The 23,374-nt window shown below is 42.0% G+C and overlaps 1 protein-coding gene across 6 annotated transcripts in view; it reads left to right on the top strand.

Annotated features, from left to right (window-relative positions):
• Positions 1-23,374, top strand: part of LOC148013868 (uncharacterized) — a 273,317-nt gene that overhangs the window by 68,280 nt on the left and 181,663 nt on the right. For all 6 annotated transcript variants that reach the window (XR_015688595.1, XM_087666324.1, XM_087666323.1 and 3 more), the window contains exons 7-9: positions 2,387-2,465; positions 2,570-2,632; positions 8,396-8,503. Coding sequence is in view for 5 of the 6 variants with exons in the window: in XM_087666324.1 (XP_087522450.1) it covers positions 2,387-2,465; positions 2,570-2,632; positions 8,396-8,503 (250 nt within the window). In the remaining variant the exon portion in view is untranslated. The remainder of the gene's footprint in view (positions 1-2,386; positions 2,466-2,569; positions 2,633-8,395; positions 8,504-23,374) is intronic.

Genomic DNA, 23,374 nt, shown 5'->3' with positions numbered 1-23,374 from the left:
ACTAGGATAAAGAGGATGTTTTGGATGCTACCGTGGACACCAAGATTGTATTGCATTCTATTACAGCCTTATATGAAAAAGGGGCCACCCTTTTCTTCACTAGCAGGATTTTGGTGCTTTCATGGATCCACCAATGGTTGAAGTCCATTTTGTAGGGGGACTGTGTGGAAGAAATCTGTGTTGGCCCATGAGGCTTCTATGAGGTAATGCTCAACTTGACAAGTGCTTGGGATGATCTTCTGGCCAGAGTTCCATTGTTCTTTGATAGACACCTGGTTCATGTTCTTCTTTGATAGACCACTCCCATAGACGAGGGTTTGGCTCCACTGGTCAATGATGTTCCTATGGATGATGGCCCTCAAGCACATGTGGCCTTGTGAAGTCTAATGTGGATAAAGGGAAGCAACCTACGTAGACATTGGATTTACCTTATTGGGATTGGGTTGATGTCTGTGCCAGAAGAGGTAAAAAGTTTGATGTGGGTACGACAATAGTTACGGCTAGCACTTCACAGGACACCTTACACACTTATGTATGTGTCACTTGGTAGACTAGGAGTGCTGATGGGAGATTTCAATGTGTGCTCATCACAGTCTACCTCGGAGCACTCAGTGATGGATGCACCTCAGAGCTGTGTGTGACATAATTTTGAGTTGGTCGTTTTGAAGCAGAACATCTGGTCTTGGCTCGGGCCATTGGATCTAGGCTTTACTCTTTAGTGAGCATGGCATTCTGCCACATGGTCTCTCTTGGACTGCATGTATGTTATGCAGGATGATGCCTTCCTACCAGAGATTCTGGACACGTGGATGCTGCAACAATATGCCTTTCCGGATCATTTGCCTTTGCAACTTGACATACTTGCGCAGCCTATCATCCCTATTGTGCAATTTTTGGGACGGCTCCCTTACATTTTAATTCATCTTATCTAAAGCATTCAGTGGTCTATGGTTATATGGGGCAACTAGTTGTTGACAGGTTTCTACTTGATTTTCCCTCTGGGGGCAGTGATGCTTTTGAGAAATTTTGGAAGAACGGGGTGTGGTTCATGGTAATGTGACCATTTGGTGTTCTTGGTGGCATGTTCTTAATATTGATGCCCCAGATTGTCTCCAAACTTTGGTTGCTTCAATGAGAGAGGAGGTTACAAATAGCCAAGATCAACATTCTAAATGATAATGCTCCTTAATCAAATCTTGTTTTTGGTTAAGGCTAATTAATGACTAGATCATTAGTCTCATAAGTGAGTTGCTCACTGGACCAAACTTTAAGCACAAGGCCTGCTTTATAACTTGAATGAGCTGCTTATCAGGCAAAACTTTCAATGTCACTCAATTCTAAGGTGCAAGCTTTTAATTTAATTAAAATTTCACAATGCACATTGTTCCTTTTGCCCTGCCCTTGTACACATAGTGCTTACATTTGTCCATTTCATGCCTAGTGTCACATCCATCATTGCTAGTGCAATGGTCCACATGCCAAGAGTTAGGGGTACTAGAATTGAAGTCCATTATAATTAAAAATTGTGGTGAAGTTTAATTAAATTAATATGTTCATTTCTCATCTTGATGACACTAGGAATGGCCTCCACTTTAGTTGGACCATGCTTGTGCCTCAAAACGTCAATATCCTCCAAGAAGAACTTACCCTTCTTGCCATTAATGACCAATTGATTCTTCAGAAGTTCTTGAGATACTATAGCTAGATGCGTTTTATGCTCCTTCCTCTTTATTCTTCAAAAAAGTAATAGTATCATGGAAGAATGTCTCCACAAAGGATTTATGCTAATGAAAAATCTTGTCCATCAGCCACTTGATATTACTGGAGCATTAGTAAGCTCAAAAGGCATTGCTAAAAACTCATAAAAGACAAAGGTTTTCCTAAAATCAGCCTTATACACATCAACCTTTTGAATGCATATCTAATGATACCTACTCTTGAAATCTATTTAATTGAATATGCAAACTATTACAGATATCATCTATTCTTGGAATGGGAAATGGTTCTTCTTGGTAACTGTGTTTAAGACAAAATAGTCCAGACACTTGCACCATGAATTGTCCTTTTTCTTGACCAAACTTAGGTGCATGCTCACATTTAATAGATTAAACAAGACTTTAGTCAAACTATTAGATTAAGGTTCATTTACCATGAAAAAATGTGGATCCAACGGCCGATTTGTGCATGTCTACCATGCATTATGAGTTGATAATGCCATCATCATTTCTCGTCTTACGCTCTTTTGTCAACTTTGCTGTAATGCAAATGACAACATGCTCCTTTATACTTGCCATTTTGAATGTCTTATGAGCTGCATTGCTATTCATAGTTTCTTGTCATCTTTTGAAAAAGCTTTGAGGGTGAACATATTTCTTCTTGTATGCAGGTTGGAAGCTACTTCATCTGATGATATTAATGATTCTCTAACTCATGTGGATTCAATAACTGCTCAAGCAATCATAGCAGTATGGTTCCTACCATAGGTTTAATGTATAATAAGACGTTTCTATACTTTTCAACACAAATTCTTATCTGTTCTTTCAAAACCATAAGATGATTTTCAATACAGCTGCAGAAAGAGAAGTCAATAGCTGTCCAAGAAGAAAATTACATTGTTGCCAACAAACTTAAGGTAAAAGGCAACAAGTTGTTCATGTAAAGAAAGTGCTATTTCATGCCAAAAAGAGACTATGTTAAGATGGCAAAATGTGCAGTAATGTCCTCTGGATGATCTGTTGAGTATGATCAATCTCAATTCCATAACCATAAAATAACACCTCATATGTCAAGATTTTTTTTTCATTGTAGAGAGTGTTTGCAAATAGGTAAGGGTGTAGTGATTCTCAAAGAATCCATATTCCTTAAGGATGTGATTACTTTTGCCCTTTTCAATGGACCTCTTGGACCATGTACTTGAAGAGGTGTTACTTGTTTGCTGAGTTGATGTTGAAACCTCTTCTAGATTTTGCATGATATCAAGCCTAAAGATTTCAAAAGTCGGTAAAATGTGCACTTTTTGGTGAATAAATTCATGGTCACTTTTACTGTTGTAACTCATCCTCTTGTTTACTTGGATTGCATTTTGTGGCAGAGAGGTTTTATGCAGCCAAAGTGAAAATAGATGCTATGAAGGAGGCCAGATCGGGGTATAAGTACCAGGCGAGTTCTCTATCTGGACACAAGTAGGAGATAGGGTGAACAAAGAATTCTTTTGCACCACCGGTCCTAGACACTCTAGACAGGGTGTTAGGAGACTTAGAAGAGAAGATAGATCCCTTGCCCAAGGGCCACAGGCGGTTGGTTAGGTGGCCACGAATAATTACATTGCTTTCTTGGGCATGACGATGAGGCCTCTAGGATTGGAGAGAGATAGAGAGATTGTGTGGAGAGTACTAGGAGAGTGGTCATAGAGAGCATGAAGATACATTTGATGGCCCCATTCTTAGAGGAGGAGATATGCCAGAAAGGATGTCAAAGGGATTGATTCACCTCATCCCAAAGGGCAGTGGAGTCAAATTGGAGATCACCCAGTGGAGACCAATCACTTTGCTTGGAACAACATATAAAATCCTAGCCAAAATGATCAGCCTCAGACTATCTCTCTTGATGCCAAACCTTATTCACCCTACCCAGACTGGTTTGGTTCGGGAGAACTGCATCCTTGACAATATTTTCACCTTTTGTGAATCCACAAAGCTCTTGCACGATCCAAGGGACAAAATCTCATTGTTTTTCTTCTCGATTTCAAGAAGGCCTATGATAGAGTTGATTGAGAGTTTCTAGAGGGTGCCATGTTGAGGATGGGTTTCCCAGAGTAGTGGATGAGAGGTAAATCAGCTCTATATTCATCAGCTCACAGCCAAGTCCTCATTGGTGGGACCAAAGGTGCCAGATTCAGTATTCAGAGGTCAGTGAGATAGGGATACCCCCTTGCACCTGTCCTTTTCTTATTTGTTGCAGAGGCTATGAGATCCTTCCTAAGGGATACGAATACATGTTTTTGAGGCATCAGACTTCCCATTCTAGAGTTTGAGGAGTTATTGGATGTAGACTTTGCAGATGATACATCTGCTTACCTCTATGGGGATGAAGAGAATTTTAGAGCTTTTGTAGCTGTGATAGAGGTCTTTTGCAGAGCCTTAGGAGCTCTTATTAACTGGCACAAATCCTATGGATTTTGGGTTTGTGATACTTGGCAGATAGACTGGAAACCACATGAGAGTTATACTTGGGTCCCCCGTGGCACTTCTGTGAGATGTTGAGAAACCACATCATATAGATAAGTTTCCTTCTTCATTCCCATTTTTGGTTTCTGTTTCCAATCCCAAAAAGGCTTTCTAGGTGCCTCTCAAGAGAGTGAGAGAGCCACTCAAGAGACTTCAGTGGGCGAGACTTGAGACTGTTTGTGCCTATATATATGGCACCACCCATTTATTCAACACACCATGACACACTTCTTTCATTCGTTCATGAGACGTTCGTCTCTCCTCTCTCCTTCCACCATCTCCATTTGCTACTGTCGGACGTCATAATCATCTTGTTTCTAGATCTGCATTTATGGTAGCAATGGCTTCTTCCATCAGCTTGTGTCTGTATCATAGGCAGTTGGAGTTTGCATTTGGCTGCTTGGCAGCTCTTCCTCCACATGGTGTCACATCCTTGCATTTGTTAATTTCTACCCCTTTCAATATCAAGCGACAGTGCAATTGCTCCACACGTCATCTAGCTTCTTGCATTTGACTGTCAAGGAGGTCATCTTCACCGTCGACGTCATCATTAGGCCCTACATCTTGTGTTTGGCATCTTGGTGTCTCCCTTAGCATCTGGCGACCTCCACCTCCAGTTGGCGTTAGCATCAGTGTGGCCATTGGACCTTGCGTTTGGCAGCTTGACACCATCTACATTAGGTGGCATCACTCTCTAGGAGCTAGTGTCTGTCGTAGACTTGTGCTTGTAGACTTAGAGGCTTCTTTGGCAGTCTCCCTGCTCTAGGGCATCTTTCGAGCTATGGCTCCCTTGTATCATATTCACTTCACACTTTGCATGATTCATTGCTTCATCATCTGTGTTTCTTGAGTTTCTCTTCTGTTCTCAATATTTGTCGTATACATTCTGTGTTCCCCGCCGCAAACCCTATTGTCTCTCTGATTTGCTTCCATAGCAGTCATTTCTTGACATGGTATTAGAGCTAGATGAGCTCAAAGAGCCGCAAAGATCCTTTGTATCAGAGAAGGCAAAGATAGGTTGCGGGATCGGCATCAACTTCTGAATTATCCTTCTACTTCCATTGCATTATTGGGAGATATCCTCCTTCTCCCTCCCACCCTTCCTTGTCCATTTTGACAGTCCAGTGCTACGGCTTCTCTTGATAGACAATCCATTGGGTGCTCTTGCTACGACAAGAACGGTCATACCACCGAAGACTGTGAACTTTGACCTTTGCTCCCTACCCCACCAGAGTATATGCGTCTTCCACCCACGAGGCACTCCTTATGCCACCACACCTTTCTGGGCCATAGAAATCATTCTACATTGGCTCTTAGATTTCTACGCTTGAGGCAATAGGCTGCATTTGATGCCCGCTAAGACCTCGCAAGCAAATGGAGGCATTAAGCCCTCATGAGGTGGTAAGACCCCCTAGAGATTATCGCACTGCACTACGAAGGTTTCCCCCGCCTTCTTTGGGGTTCAGTGGCTTCCACGGTCCTCTTTTTGTCAGTCCACCCCTTCTTGAGAAAGTGGTTGTTCAACTGCTACCTCTTCTTCAACTTCATAGTTCGCTCCACTAAGAGATCATGATTGTTCCCCACCCTTGGCTAACTTTGAGCCTCCTTCTACCACTTCCTCTTTTTCTCAGATTTGCGAGGACACCTCTGGCTACTCTTAGTCTTTTGTGCCATTGCGCTCCAGATACCTCCTACGGCACCATCAGCAGCACTTCCTTTGTCACCAAATGTTTCGGAGTCCATGATCCATGAGTGTTTGGATTCCCTATCTCTCTCAAAGGGGGATTCAGAGGGGCTCTTATTCCTTTGCCCTACGAGGGGGATTCTACTTCTTCTATGGGTTTAGAGGGGGTTTGTACTTCTCTAGTTTCAGAGGGGGTCCCTACTCACCCAAAGTTCTTCACCCAACACCATTTACTTTCCAGGAGTGGCTCTCTTTCAAGTAGTCCTATACTCTACATCTACCCAATCTCTAAGGATCCATCTAGATTGAGGCCTTGGATCAAGGCTTGGTGGCTAGGCCTTCATATTCCTTCGAGTATGGAGTCATGGAGCTAGTGGCTTCTCTCCTGAGGATGTGTTTCAGGTTCTTGCACTCATTTGATCTCTTGTTCTTCTTCACATTCTTCTTTTAGGCGGCCTTCTTGGATTACAAGAATCTTCTTCTCTCTCTCTCACTCCTCTTTTGAGCTCTTTTTGGGCTTGAGAGGGAGTCTTGGGAAACCACATCATTTAGATTAGTTCCTTTCTTCATTCCCATTTTTGGTTTTTGTTTCCAACCCCAGAAAAGCTTTCTAGACACCTCCCAAGAGAGTGGGAGCACTACTTGAGAGACTTTAGTGGGTGAGACTCCAGACCATTTGTGCCTATGTACATGGCACCACCCATTCATTCAACACACCAAGACACTTTTTTGGTTCATTCACGAGACCTTCGTCTCTCCTCTCTCCTTCCACCATCTCCATCTGTTGCTACCAGGCATCAGTCATCTCCTTCCCAGGTGTACACTTATGGTAGGAGTGGCTTTCTCAGCTGCTCCATTAGCTAGCGTCTGTATCATAAGTAGCTGGAACTTGCGTTTGGCTTCCTCGCTGCTGCTTCTCCACTTGGCATCACATCCTTAGCTGGTGTCATCATCTCTAGAGGCTGGTGGACCTTGTGTTTATCAGTATTTGCCCCTTTCATCATTAGACGGCAGTGCACTTTCTCCACGTGTCATCTAGCTTCTTGCGTTTGGCTGTCAGGGAGATCATCTTCATCCGCCGACATCATCATTAAGCCTTGCATCTTGCATTTGGCATCCTGGTGGATCCTTCAGCATCTGGCGACCTCCACCTCTAGTTGGCATCAGCATCAGTGGCCATTGAACCTTGTGTTTGGCAGTGTGACACCATCTACATCAAGTGGCATCACTCTCTAACAACTGATGGCAATCCAAACCTACTTTTGCATACTCAGAGGCTTCTTTGGTAGTCTCCCTGCACTAGGCCACCTTTTGAGCTATGGCTCCCTTGTATCAGATTCACTTCACTTAGCATGATTCATTGCTTCATCATCTGTATTTCTTGAGTTTCTCTTCTCTTCTCAGTGTTTGCCATATGCACTGTATGTTCCTTTGTCACAGACGGGAGCTCATAGCTAGCATTATTGCTTGGTACATATGGACAGCCAGATGTAGCCAGGCTATTGATTTTCTAGACATATCTACTGCAGAGACTCTCTCCATGATCTGGACAGAGACTGTACATACTCTTTGTGGGAGATGGGAGAGAATACAAGGCAGCTTGGAGACTCTGAGGAAGAGGAGAGATGCTTCTGGTATTATAGACCTTCTGACTGGCTAATCACTCAAGCTTTGTAATAGACTTCCCCTTGTTATATAATTCTTGATATGGAAGTCCCTTCAGGGTTGCTTTGTAATTGGTTTTTGCCTTGGGACACTGCCTTGGGACACTTTGTTCTGAGTTGTGGTAATGTGTTCACTAGAGTATGACTAATTTCCATTCCTTAGGGCTTTGGTGCTAGCCACCATGCCTTTCCTGAGCTTTTGGGATTTTACCCATTTGTTCAGGTGAAAAAGAAGAAGAAAATGGAGGAGCACAAGCATCGACTTGAGAGCGATTCAAGGGAAATAGAACCCATTCATTTACCAAGGCTTTGTGACCATAATTTGCCTTTCATTGTTAAACCTTTTGTGCTTGTATGGCATGATATAGGCTGTCCTTCTGTTGGGGACTACATTCTATTGATGGATTTGCTGCTATTTTTTCAAAAGATTTCATGCCTATCAAACTAAATCTGTATACGTGATAAACAGTGTCATGCATTACAACCTACACAATCTGCGCCATCATTATTGACAATTTCCATTTTTCCTCAATGACTTTGTTGGCTTTTGGAAGATGCCAGATCTGTTCCACGCTTTTAACTGATCTAAATGTGTTAAATGCTTGAAGTTGCTCTTTTTCAGAAAAGAGTCCATACATAGTATTGGGCAATGAGTTGATTGATTGTGGATTATCATGTGTTAACCCCATCTTAAAAGTATAAAAATCATGCAGAAACTCTTTTAACTAGGTGAAAGATTTGAATTGAGATAGGCATTTGCATTTCAAGATCTTTTAGTTATTTAAAGAAAAATGAGCATCGAACGGTTTTTACTGAATTAGGTTCTCATAGAAAAAAGAAGGGTTACTGGAAGGCGAATTAAAGAGTTAGAGCTCCAAAAGCAAGCTGCAGTTCAGGTGGAAGATTATGACTCTGCAAAAACATGCAAGGTATTCATGCTGACAGTTTCACTCCCCTTCCCCAAGAAGAGAATATTGGATTAATCACTTCACATAAAAATTATCACCAAGGTATGCTACAGAGTACAAGAATAATAACAAGGAATCAAGGGAAATAATTTCTCCTTTGCTATCTGCACCAAGGGGGAGGAAAAGCCTAATGGAATAACCCCTCATGTGGGTTGTAATACCAAATCTTTAGGGGCTCTCCTAGGCAATAGAATCTTCCAGACGCAAGGAAGTCTTCCAGCTCTTGCTCATGAGGATGGAGTCTCTGTAGTCTCTTCAATCTTACTCTGATTGTATGAATAATCTCAATCCCACTGTGAGAGAATATCTCCCAAGTAAAGGTGTGCTGGTGCTCTATAGCTTCACTGCATATCAGTGTTCAGATGTATCACACAATAATGCTACCTGTGATGTAGTCTGTTTTCTACTCTGTTTGAGAAATTACGGAGTGTGAATAATGCTTTTCTGCTGACTCCTAAGCAGTTGCCTACTGCCAGACTCCTATATGCCATAAGCCACAAGAAGAGTGAAAACTTCTCAAAGGCCTAGAATTGTTTGGAGGGAAAACAGATTTCTATTAAAATCACCTCAAGAGAAATCCTTCCCTCCACATGTCTGTCGTCAATGGATGAGGGATCCTGTGTCTAAATTAGTGTGGTGGCTGTTTCCAATCATCCTAGAACTTCTTATCTGTATAATCCATAGTTACTGGGAATGCCCCAAACCTCCACATTTTTACCATTCAATGTTTCTGTTTCTGTTTCTGCCTTTCTCATCCATGTAGTTGCTGGAAACTCCCCAAAACTCCAAGTTTTGGTCATTTCTATTTCCGTTCCTGTTTCTGTTTTTCTTTCCGTTTTCGTGTTTCCCATCTACTAGTAATAGGGAATACTTCGAGCTCTTGCGAGAGAAACATGTGCGTGTGCTGTCTACAATCATTGATCCTAGAAAAGTCAGTGAGATCGCCATGGTGTTGTGCTACTTCACAAATCTTATTTGTGGAGGGTGTGACATCATTGAAGAAATCCTGGGATTGGTCACCTTTTGTTAGAAATGGGGATGACAGCTCCAAGCACAAAACAGACTGAACAGTAGAGAAAGAGAGAGTGTAGACACAGTTTGACACACGATCCATTCACAATGTGTATAAGTGAAAGTACAAAAGTACAACCCTTATACCTTAGGGTTGTGTAAGTGCCTTAAGGTGTGCTCACATCTGAAAGTGTATAAAGTGCAGTAAGTGACCGAATTGTGTAATATAAATACACAAATAGAGAATAATGTGACTGGGGGAAAACCCTCTCTTATGGAGAGTAAAAAGTGCCCTAGTGTCCTATTGCAGATCACTGATACTCCTCTATGAGTGTAGGCATGACTCAAACCCAAGAATCCCCTCTGGAGTTAAAAGTGATCAGCATACAAGGATCATCCACCAAAGGAGATCAAATTTAAAGCATTGCAAAATGCTTCAAATTTGTCGTGAGGAAGAGCTTTGGTGAAGATGTTTGCCACATTGTTGTTGGTAGGACAACAGAGAAGGTTGATATCTCGTGCATGTAGCCTCTCTTTGACAAAGTGATAGTGGATCTCTACATGTTTTGTGCGTGCATGAAACATTGGGTTCCGTGCCATTGCAATGACACTCTGATTGTTAGTAAACATAGGAGTAGGCTTCATGATAGATATATCAAGATCAACCAACAAACATCTCAGCCATATACATTCGTAGTGGTGAAAGTTGCTTTGTATTCTGCTTTACAAGACGATGTGGCAACAATGGGTTGTTTCTTGCTAAACCAAGAAATGCAAGATGAGCCAAGAAAAAGAAATAGTTTCCTCTTATAGAATGACGTGAATCAAAATTAGCAGCCCAATCTGAATCACTATAAGCATGTTATTGCAACGGTCTCCCCTTGGCGTAAAGCAATCCAAGAGTCCTAGTACATTTCAAGTAATGAAAAACACGCTTCACAGCTTGCTAATGCGACATGCGTGGATTGTGTATATATTTGGTTAGGGCTGAAAGTGCAAATTGAATATTTGGCCTTACGTTGCATAAATAAATGAGGCATATGTATGAATGTCAATCAGACACTGTTATCATGCAAAAACAGCTTGAGTCCAGTCTCCATTAGTGTGCTAACTGGCTTGCAATCCTGGAAGCCAAATCCCTCAAGGAGTTTACCAATATATTTGGACTGTGACAATCCAATGCCTAATCATGAATAAAGTGAATGCCCTAATAGTAATGCAAAGATCCCAAATCTGACATTTCAAAAGATTGCTGCAAATTTTTCTTGAATGCTTAAATCTGATAGGCATGTGTCCCTGTAAGCAAAAGGTCATCCATATAAAAACAAATGACCAGCAACAAGGATCCCCCCTCTTTGCATACGTAAAGAGTAGACTCGGATGGGCTGTTAATGAACCCTTGGCTGAGTAGGAAATCATCAATTTTTGCATATCGAGCTTGTGGAGCTTGCTTCAAACCATACAAAGCCTTTTTCAGCTTATATACCAAGTGTTCGGATCCTTCAATTGCAAAACCAATGGGTTGTTGTACATACACTTCTTCCTGAAGTTCCCCATGTAAAAATGTAGTTTTAATATCAAGTTGGTGCACCATCCAAAATTATGGGCAACTAAAGCAACAATACACCTAATGGTGGTCATACGAGATGTAGGAGCAAATGTCTCCTCATAATCAATGCCCTTCTTTTGCGCATAGCCTTTTGCTACAAGCTTGGTTTTATACTTATCAATTGATCCATTCGCTTTTCTTTTCAGCTTATAAACCCTTTTAGTACCAATGGCCTTCTTTCCAGTAGACAATGTAACCAAATCCCATATTTGATTCTTCGTAATAGAATCAAATTCAGCTTGCACTGTTGCCATCCAATGCACACTCTGTTGTGCATCCTCAAAACAATTAGGCTCCTTGTCATTAAGTGTATGTGCTGCCATATCAAACTCCATTGTATTAGCATGATTATGCAGACGTGCTTGTCTTCTAGTACGACTAGCAAGAGGAGCATCCAAATGAATGTCTTTTAAAGTTTGCAAGAACCATCTAGGCATTTGTCTAGCCTCGTGAATACGTACATGCTCTTGATGAACCTCAAATTCAGCATCTTGTTGAATATTCAGATAAACCATAGGTTGAATTTCTGCATTGTTTAATGGAGCAATTGGCTGAATGTTTTGTTCATTTAATGAGGCTCCAACTGTATCACCAAAAGAAATAGGTAGCACCCTTCCAACACATTATTTGCAACTTGATATGTGTCAAAACCTGTGAGAGGGTGAGGATTGAAGCTGAGCTGAGAGTGCAGTAGACAGTGTGGAGAGTGAAGCACGACACCCAATGCAATGGACTGAAAAAGTGTAAATTTAAAGTACAAAGTACAACCCTTAAACCTTAGGGTTGTAGGGGATGTTCACACTCGAACATGAAGTGTCCGTAAGTGTGTAACATAAGCACATACGAAAGAAGACAATAACTTTGGGGGAAAAAATCTCTCGTACCGAGAGTAAAAAGTGCCCCAATGTCCTATTGATCACCGACACTCCTCTATGAGCGTAGGCGTGAGTGAAACTGAACAAACCCCCCTGGAGTGAAGAGTGATCAAAAGTACAAGGATTATCCCCCACCAAAGGAGATCAAATTTAAATCATTGCGAAATGCTTCAAATTTGTCACGAGGAAGAGCTTTGGTGAAGATGTGTGCCACATTATTGGTGGTAGGACAATAGACAAGACTGATATCACCTGCATGGAGTCTCTCTTTGACAAAGTGATAATGTATCTCAATGTGTTTCGTGCGTGCATGAAACACTGGGTTTCGTCCCACTGCAATGCTGGCAAGCATCTAATCCATACGCATTCAACTGTGGTAGTGAAAGCTGCCTTTTATTCAACTTAACATGTCGATGTGGCAATAGTAGATTGTTTCTTGCTAAGCCAAGATATGCAAGATGAGCCAAGAAAGAAAAAATTGCCACTAGTGAAGCGACGTGAATCATAATCACCAGCTTAATCAGAATCATTGTAAGCATGTAACTGTAGTGGTCTCCCCTTGGCATAAAGCAAGCCAAGAGATCTAGTACCCTACAAGTAACGAAAGACACTGTTGACAGCTTGCCAATGATATGCGTGGCTGATGCATATATCTGCTCATGGCTTAAACTGCAAACTGTATGTCCGGTCTAGTATTGCATAGGTAAATAAGACATCCAAGTGCTGGAGCATATGTGTGGATATCAAACAAATCACTGTCATCATGTAATGACAGCTTTAGTCCATGTTCGATTGGTGTATAGATTGGCTTGCAATTCTGTAAACCAAACTTCTTAAGAAGTTTACCAATGTATCTTAACTGTGATAAGCCAATACCTCTAGCATCATGTGTGAACTAAATGCCCAAGTAATAATGCAAAGATCCGAAGTCTGACATCTCAAAAGTTTGCTCCAAATTTTGTTTAAATGTTGAAATCTGATTAGCATGTGTCCCTGTAAGCAAAAGATCATCAACATATAGACAAATGATCAGCATGGATCCCCCCTCTTTACATATGTAAAGAGTAGACTCAGATGAGTTGTTTATAAACCCTTGGCTAAGTAAAAAGGCATCAATCTTTGCATACCAAGCTCTAGGAGCTTGTTTCAAACCATATAAAGCCTTTTTCAACTTGCAAACCAAGTGTTCGGATCCCTTAATTTCAAAACCTATGGGCTGCTGTACATATACTTCCTCATGAAGTTCCCCATGTAAAAATGCAGTTTTAATATCTAACTGATGCATAGTCCATCCATAATGGGTAGCAAAAGCAACCATAGACCCGATGGTAGTCATTCGGGAGGTAGGAGCAAATGTCTCCTCATAGTCAATGCCTTTCTTTTGTGCATAGCCTTTAGCTACAAGCCTTGCCTTATATTTGTCAATGAATCCATTTGCATTCCGTTTCAGCTTGTAGACCCATTTTTTTCCAATGGCTTTCTTCCCAAAGGGAAAAGACACTAAATCCCATGTTTGATTCTTAATGATAGAATCAAATTCAGCTTGCATTGCTGCCTTCCAATGCACACTTTGTTGTGCATCCTCAAAACATTCAGGCTTCATCAACTGTACTTGCTACCATAACAAACTCCATGGTATGTACAGTATCATGCATACGAGCTTGCCTTCTAGTACGACCAACCATGGGTGCATCCAGATGACTATTTTTGATAGTCTGTAAATAACATCTAGACATTTGTCTTGCCTCTTGACTGTGCACAAGCTCTTGCTGAATTTCAGTTTCCGCACTTTGCTGAATATTCAGATCAGCCAATGGCTGATTTTTTGCATTTTCCAATGGAGCAACTGGGTGAACATTAAGTTCACTTGCTGAAACTCTAGCTGAATCACCAAATGAAATGGGAAGCAGCTCTTCAAATACATCACGGGCATCCTGATATGTGTCAAAACCAGCAGGGGACAATTCTGATTTTTCATCAAAGAGTACATCCCTATTGACAAACACCTTTTTAGACATTGGATCATAGAGTTTGTAGCCTTTGCTCTCACTACTATATCCCACAAAAATGCATTTGACAGCCTTGTTATCCAACTTTTTTCTGAGTACCTGGGGAATGTGAGCGTATGTAAGGCACCTACACGTACGAAAGTGCCCAACAGAAGATTTCCAGTTGTTCCAAGCCTCAAAAGGCATAACATTCTTTAATGCTTTGGTGGGGTATTTGTTTAAAATATGGCAAGTACACGTTATGGCTTCCATCCAAAAACTGTGTGGGAAGCTCTTTGCTTTCAGCATACATCTGGCCATCTCCATGAGTGACTGATTCTTCCTCTTTGCAACCCCATTTTGCTGTGGAGTATAAGGAGTAGTGAATTGATGAACAATGCCCTTCTGCTTTAAAAAAGAATTCAGCATAGAGGATATATATTTGCTCCCTCAGTCCGAATTGAGAGTCTTTATTTTACAACTAAATTGGTTCTCAACAAGTCCTATAAAAGCCAAGAATGTATCATACACTTCTGACTTTTTCACCAAAGAATAGACCCATCAGAAGGGAGTAAAGTCATCAATAAAAGTCACAAAATAGTAGCATCCACCCAATGACTTTGTCTGCATAGGTCCACATATATTTGAATGCACCAATTATAACCTGTTGACTGTGGCTCTAAAAGCAACGTCACGGGGAAATGAAAACCGATGCATTTTTCCCAAAATACATCCTTCGTACAAGTGCTCAGTAGGTCTCTCCAAAAGAGTTAATCCATCTAGCATCTGTGTATGCTGTAAGAGCATCAAGCTACCATAGTTTACCTGCCCCATGCAAGCATGCCATAATTGTGCCTGTAACACAGCAGGAGTAAGAGTGGATGCCAAGTACGCAGACTGATCGACTCAAAGAGCATTCAACTCATATAATGCATGACATAAAAGCGTTAGTCAAGACCAAAGTCATGTGTTCCTTATCTCACCATGCATTTGTCATCATCAAAGGTGACTTGCAATCCACAACGTGCCAAAGAAGAAATAGAGAGCAGATTCTTCTTTATACCTTGCACAAATAGAGCATCTTGTAGGCGGAGAATAGAGCCATCAATGGCTGTGAGCACAATCTTCCCAATACTTCGAACAGGATGCATTGTTGGTACACTGTACAGACTTCTTAATTGGAGCTGCACCAACAGAAGCAAATAAATCTCAGGGAGATGTGATGTGCCTAGAAGCACCACTGTTAAAAAACCAAGTGCTTGCATCTTGAGTAGAGCTAAATGCTTTATCAGCCCAAGAAGAGTCATAACTGCATGTGTAAAAGCAATAGTTCCTGTTTGCAACAAAGGACGCTAACTCAGTGGCAGTGGAAGGAGCATCAGAAACAGACATCCTTGACTCCTTTTTCTTCTCCTTGGCAATGCACTTTCTACACTTTTTTCTTCTCCTTGGCGATGTACTTTCTACACTCAGTGACGTAGTGGCCTGGCTTCTTGCAATAATGGCATTTGCCCTTCTTGGCTTGCGTACCCCCTTGTTTTGAATTACCTTGTGAAGTGCTTGAAGTCCCAGAGCTCTGTGGAGCATTCTTTACTTGGTTGCCTTTGCCCTTCTGTCTTGCCAAGAAAGCTTGCTTAGAGGCTATGACATCCACACCACTATTTCTTTTGTTTGCTCATCCTCTAGAAGCAAACTGACTAACTGAAGAAAATAAATAGACTGTGGGACAATCCTCATAGTGAGGTTTAGGGCTGTATGAAAAGCCAAGTACGAAGGAGGTAATGAGTTCAATGTAGTAGATATCAGCTGTGCATCTAAATAGTACTCATCGACATTCATAAGTTGCTCATGCAAGTCCTGAATTTTATTCAAGTGATCATGCATAGAATCACGCTCATCCATTTTCAATGTCTCAAGCTCTTTCTTTAAGAAAGAGATACGAGTCTCATTCTTACGAGCAAATATCTGCTCCAAAGTTAGCTAAGCTTCTTGTGAAGAAGCTGTAGATCGAATGTGAGGGATGATGGACCACTGAACTGCCAATGCAATCAGTGACAAAGCTTGTGCATCCTGTGTATCCCATGCTTTTTGAGCTGTTGATCTTTGGGGAAGTGGTTGAAGTGGAGTAGGTTGAACAAGTTGAGGTGCCTGTTGTCCACGTCCTCTTGGAAGAGTAGCAGCAGGAGCCACAACTCCGGGCCTAACTTCTTGTCCACTAACATAGTCACAAAGTTTTTTCCACAACTAACACATTCTTCATCATGAAGGAGCAAAGTGAGTAGTTGTTACCATCCAATCTATCCTCCTTGGATACATAGGTAAATATATCTCCTCCTTGATTTGCCATGATAATCAATACCAAGAGAAGGCAAAAGAGCAATGTCCAAGCTGGACCAACTTGGAAATCTCTAAAATTTCCAGAAATTATAGCAAATAGCTTGCTGCAAGCCAGGGGCTGGTGGAGGTGCAAGCTGACTGAACAGGAGTAGGGCGGCTCCAGCTGAGAGTTGATAGGGGGCAGATTTGGTACTGAGCGGGAACTCGTGGAGGCTGAGCAAAGCTGAGAAGTTTGAGCTCTGATACCAAATGTGAGAATGTTAGAGGATCGAAGCTCAGCTGAGAGTGTAGTAGACAGTGTGGAGAGTGAAGCACGACACCCAATGCAATAGACTGAAAGAGTGTAAACTGAAAGTACAAAGTACAATCCTTAAATCTTAGGGTTGTAGGGGGTGTTCACACCCAAACATGATAAGTGCCCGTAAGTGTGTGTAACATAAGCACGTACGAAAGAAGACAATAAGTATGGGGGAAAAAACCTCTTGTACAGAGAGTAAAAAGTGCCCCAGTGTCCTACTGATCACCGACACTTATTTGTGAGTGTAGGCATGAGTGAAACCCAACAAAACCAATTTGAGAATTCTGATTTTTCATAAAAAATCACATTCCTATTGACAAAGACTAACTTGGAAACACGATCATACAATCGATATCCTTTGCTCCACTTTTGTACCTCACCAAGTGAAGGTTTATGGTTGTTCCAAGCTTCAAAAGGCGTGACATTTTTCAATGCCTTGGTAGGGCACCTATTCAAAACGTAACAAGCACACATAATTGCTTCCTTCCAAAAACCTTATGGTAGATTTTTAGCTTTCAGCATACATTTGGCCATCTCTATGAGTGAGTGACTCGATTCTTCCTTTCTGCAATCCCATTGTGCTATGAAGTATATGTAGTAGTATACTGATGGGCAATGCCTTTTTGCTTCAAAAAATTATTCAACAAAGAAGACATGTATTCTCTCCTCAGTTCAAATGGAGAGTCTTAATCCGATAGCTAGATTGATTTTCCAAAGTGCAATAAAAGCCAAAAATGCATCACCCCCATTCACCCAATGACTTTGTTTGCATAGGCCCACATACATCTGAATGCACAATCTGCAACGTGGTTGTTGCCTTAAAAGCAACATCATGAGAAAAAGAGAACCAATGCATCTTTCCCAAAATGCATCCCTCACAAATATGCTCAGGATGTCTTTCCAAGAGAGGTAAACTATCTAACATCTAAATACATTGCATAAGCATCAAATTGCCATAGTTAACATGCCCCATGCAAGCATGTCATAACTTTGCCTGTGACATAGCAGGAGTAATAGTAGATGCTAAATAGATTGACTGATCAATCAAATAAGCATCTAACTCATAGAGTCCATAACATAATGTTCTAGTCAATATCCAAGTCAAGAATTTCTTATCCTTGACCATGCATTTGTCATCATCAAACGTGACTTGCATTCCACTCGTTGCTAAAGAAAAAATGGACAACAAATTCTTATTTATCCCTAGCATATATAATGCATCCTGCAAATGGAGAGTAGAGCCATCAATGGATTTCAAGACAATCTCTCCAACACCTCTAATAGGATAAGATGCATTGTTGGCACATTGCATAGATTTGCCAATAGGAGTTGCAACAACAGAGGTAAACAAATTGCTGTGGATTGCCCTTGACCTTCTATCTCACCATAAAAGCCTGTTTTGAGGCTACAACATCCACCCCAATGTTCTTTCTTGTTTGCTCTTCTTCCAGTAGCAAACTAACGAACTGAAGAAAGGTAAGTGGTTGCAAAGAATTTCTCATTGCGATATTCAAGGTCGTGTGAAAGGCCAAATAAGGTGACAAGGAATTCAAAGTAGTAGAGATCATCTATGCATTAGAATAATATTCATCTACATTTATCAACTGCTCATCCAAGTCCTAAATTTTGTTAAGACGATCTTGCATAGCAACACCTTCATTGATCTTCACATTTTCAAGCTCCTTTTTCAAGAAAGAAATGTGTGTCTCATTTTTTCCAGCAAACATTTACTCAAGTGTAAGCCATGCTACTCGACCGTATATGTGGGATTCTGGACCGTTGAATTGCCAATGCAATTAGTGACAATGCTTGGGCATCTCGAGTGTCCCAAGCCTACTATGTAGCTGTTCTTTAGGGAAGTGGCTGAGCTGGAGTTGGCAGCTGAGTACATCCTCCTTGGGGAGGAGTTGTAGGAGCCGCAACTCCAGGATGGTCGGACTTCTTCACCACTAACATACTCCCAAAGATTTTTAGCAATGAGCACATTCTTCATCATGAAGGACCATAGAGAATAGTTATTGCCATTCAATCTATTCTGTGTAGATACATAAGTGAAGACATCACCCTATCCTTGATTGGCCATGAATAATGTCACTCTTCCAAAAAGCACGAGACCAAGAACCAAAGTTGGAATAACTTGGAAATTTGCAAATTTCCAGAAATTACAGCATACACCAAGCTGTAATTAACAAAACTGTGTCACACTTGATCACTACTGTTCAATATGCTGAAATTTCCACAGAGTTCAGCGAATAGCACGTTGTCCAATGCACAAATAGTGCTCAACAGCACGAGAAATGTAAAGGCCCTAAATCTGCCCCAAAATTTAGCTGTCCAATCTGCAAAATTTCAGTCAATTTCAGACAGAATCTTTAGTACATGTGCCAATGTCTGTCAAACATGCAAAAGCCCCAAATTTTCTGACTTGAATTCCAGGAAATTTCTGCAATGTGTGCCCAAAAGCACTTCCTGGAGTAGAATTGTACCTTTCTTGCAAAAGGCTCCTTGTTGTAGCTCCAATCTCCAAATAAAATAATAAAATATACCTGTCACCTTTGAAATGTGAGCCAAAGTTGAGCCGGGTGGATGCACAAACTGCCCGAGGCAGTAATGGTGGAGCTGGTGGCAGTGGGTCAGGTGTTGGCGGCACTGCAAGTGGTGATCTCTGCAGACTGAACCAAGCAGCGGGTGCAGGAAAGCGGGACCTGACAGGGTGTGGCGATGGCTGGCCTTTGTAGGGTGGCGGGCGACAGGAAGGCAGGGCCTGACAAGGTGGCGATGACTGGCCTCTGCAGGGTTCCTGTGACAGGCAGGTGACCGCTGCACCGGCAGCACTGCAAGCGGCAACTGCGAGTGCAGGACTGGACAGGGTGGGGGGGCAGCTGGGGCGCTGCTGGTTGGGGGCAGCAGCAAGATGGCTGGCTGGGAAGAGCTGGACCGGGTGAGCAGGGTGCTCTGATATCCAATGTCAATAATGTGACTAGAGGAAGGCTCTCTACATGTATCAGATTAGTTTGGTGGTTCAAATTTTGGAACAGATGTGCCTTTCAGGTTCATGATGGGATGGTTAGACAATAAGAGGAATATTGCTCTGCGCTTGTTAGCATACAGGGAAACCCCTTCTATAAGATGACTGGAGGTGGGGGAAATCCATGGTAACGACGTGCTTTCAATGGAGTTGTTTGTGACAAGCAACAAGATTGACTATTTCCACTCTCTATGATCATGGTTTGAGTATTGACATCGGTGCTTCTACAGAAGCACATTAGCATTTGGATAGTGTTGGATGATCCATGGTGCTTTTGGTGTCATTGTTGTGTGTATTATGATGTTACAAGTTTTTAGTAGATCACTGCTGTGGTATGGGACATGCTGGTGGTCCTGGGGGTGTGTGTCTTCCCATCATTGTATATTTAATTGTACTTATCACTCATGACTTGAGAAAGGATGTTAGTATTGCACATTTCATGGATTTTAGGCATGTTTATTAGACTTGTTATTGGGTTGCCTAAGTGGTCAATCATGCTTGTCATTTGTGGCTGACATGCTGACTTGGGTCTTGTCCCAAAGGCCTATATATACTCCACTACTCTTGCACTCATTTTATCAAATGGAACCAACTATTGGGCCCTCATTCTCAAGGGAGGGACAAATTGGAAATCACTCATTGGAAGCAAATGACCTATCTTGGAATTGCTTAGGAGAACCTACCAACGTGAATATGTCAAGCTTCCCCCATGATGCCAAACATCATGCATCCCAATTAGACATGCTTTGTTTGAGAATGTGACAACGAGACAGAATTCTTAGTGTCTAGAATAGTGTAGCCTTTGCTATTGCTAGGCCACATGAACTTATTGTTTTGATTCTGGATTTCAAGAGAGAGTAGTTCATGTCTAGAGATTTAGTTTTTAGTACCCATGTGAGATAGTGTGTTTCTCTTATGGTGATACATGAAGGAGGCACAGGTTCAGATGATTCTTTAGACTCTATTGAGTTCCCATCTCTGTAGGAGGTTGTAAAAATTGCAACGATGAGACAGGATAGAGTATACACTAGGCGGCAGAAGAGACATGCATGGTCCATGGAGCCATATCGGTGGAAGAGGCTTAGATCTCCATGAGGATTCTCTCATGGAACATTGAAGGCTTTGGTGGAAGACTTTTCCGCCAAGGATGGAACCTCATGAAACAGGATCTCCATAGAGCACTGGTTGGAGGATCAGTGGATCTTCTTATGCTATATGAGCATTACCTCTTAAAAGAGAGGATTTCCCAATGCAGTGGGGAGCTGTTGCCTGGACAAAGTTTCATGTATTGGGCACTCGCTGTAGGAGCCTTAGAGATACAGGCAAGAGTATGTCTTTGCATTGATGAGCATTGGCTTCATGCAGTACACGATTGGGGAATCCTTATAGGAGGAGAGCACCTTGGGTATTGTGAGAGTGGAGGAGGCATTAATAGGCTTGTTGGTCATATACGCCCCTAATAGCCAGAGGGAGAGATGAATTTTTTGCACTATGCTCACTCAATCTCTACCTCATGTTTACCATTGGGTTGTTTGGGGGAGGGGGCGGGGATTTTAATATGGTCAAGGCCTTAGAGAATAGAAGGGGTAGATGCATTGACACTATCAAAAGAGGAGAGCAGGCAGCTTGGGAGGATTTTATCTTCTATATCAAAGGATAGGATCCTTGGTTCATGGTAGAGTTTGGGAGATTTATAGGTTCTTTGCAGTTCTCCAGAAGAGATAGGGCAGCTGGTGCTAGGATCTTCTCCCGGTTGGACAGATTTAAAATAGATGACTAGGCTTGTGACAAGGGGGGTCTAGTTGGTATTGTTCTAGGAACCACTTTATCAGAGCACTCACCAGTAGAGCTGGTTCTTATGCAGGTAGGCACAGGAAGCGCTACCAGCATCAGAATTCCTTTACACTTGTATTACGATGAGGAATTGAGGGAGGATATTACCAGGATTTGGAGGGCCAAGTCATTTTCGGTGGGCAGGGCAGCTAGAACTTGGATGAGGTTTTCAGGAGGCAGCTAGAGACTTGAATGAGAGTTTGCAGGAGGCATCAAACTTTCCATTCCAGAGTTTGAGTAGTTGCTGGATGTAGATTTTGCAGATGACACATTTGTTTGCTTGGATGTGGATGAGGAGAATTTGAGGGCTGTGATGGAGGTCTTTGGTAGAGCTTTAGGAGCTCATATTAGTTGGCACAAACCTATGAATTTTGGGATGGTGATACTCCCCATATAGACTTGAAACCACATGAGAATTTCACTTGAGTACCCCATGGCACTTCTATGAATCCTATGAATTTTGGGATTGTGATACTCCCCATATAGACTTGAAACCACATGAGAATTTCACTGGAGTTGCCCGTGGCACTTCTATGAGATACCTAGGCTGCAAGGTAGGCATTGATATTTCTTCAGAGTAGCAGCCGGCGCCCTTATTACTTAGCATAAGACAAAAGCTACTATATTGGAGCACAACAAGACTATCACTAGCAGGTAGGGTGGTAGTTGCAAATCAGGTTCTATTAGCCATCATGTTGTACATAACTTCTTGTTGGGCCTTCTCTAGGTCATGCATTGAGTGAAGTGACTCATTAGGAATTTCATCTAGTCAGGTGGACTCTGGAGATGGTAGTCCCATGAGGGCTAGGGTAGGTTGGGATGTTATCATCCAACCTAGATCTAGGAGTGGTTTGGAGGTTATTGACCTAGATAGTGAGTAGAGCATTTATGGTAAAGCTCATTGTGAGGGGCCTTCTTCTAGGTGAGGAGTCATGGAAGAAGCTACTATTATGGAGATTAGAGAAACCATTGATCCTTCTCACGGAGGACCATGGCAACCTAGCACACACTGGCTATTTCAGCATATCCAAGCTACAGGGATTAGGAACAGCTTTGAGGTCGGATTTGCTGCATCTCTTATACGGGTATGGAAATTAGTATCTATAGGACTTCTTTAGATTGACCTAGCAAGTGTTGAAGAGAAGTTGAGGTAGCCACTTCTTTTTAACCAGCTACTCAAGACAAAGAAAAGCCACACCATTGGAGAGAGGACCCTCCTATCTTGGGGGAGGTTCTCTGCACAGGTAGCTTCTATAGTGGGGGAGTGTTATGCCTTTTTGGAGCTGCCGGTCCATATATACAGACATCAACTTCAAGATATTAGGTGGGCTAGAGTCATAATGGAGAGCATCAGGGAGGTGGTACCCCTTGAATTGAGGTATGACACAGTGACACATCAGACATGGATAGGGCTCTTTACTGGAGGAGAGATCCTTCTTGCAATGGTAGCCACCAGTGGTGGTGGAGAGAGTGTGTTTACTTTTTCAGAGGAGATCTATGGCATACTTCGGAGAGAGGATCTGGATGAGTTAGAGTTCACAGGATGCTCTTGACAAAGGATTAGAGTTATGGTTCATTGTGATAGGGTTTGGTACTTAGATCTAGACCCTTTGACTTGTATGGAAGATGGTTGGAGACATTGGGCATATAGGAGAGGGTGGCTACATGGACTTTACTGGGATCCTCAAGAGTGGGTATTGAGACATCCATTGTAGAGACGCCTTAGGATCTACACTTCTTTGGCAATACCACTAGGTTGGGGATGAGAACAGCAATGAACAGGATCAGAATGGTGCCAGTTGCAACTAAGTGTTGGACTATCTAGGGTATATCACAACCTTTCCTTGCACATT

Source organism: Lygodium microphyllum, chromosome 25, assembly GCF_053477565.2.
Source record: "Lygodium microphyllum isolate KBCC chromosome 25, Lygodium_microphyllum_v1.1.10, whole genome shotgun sequence".
In the NCBI taxonomy this organism is placed as follows: Eukaryota; Viridiplantae; Streptophyta; class Polypodiopsida; order Schizaeales; family Lygodiaceae; genus Lygodium; species Lygodium microphyllum.
Note: the sequence above shows the minus strand (reverse complement) of the source record. Positions and strands in the feature narration are given on the sequence as shown.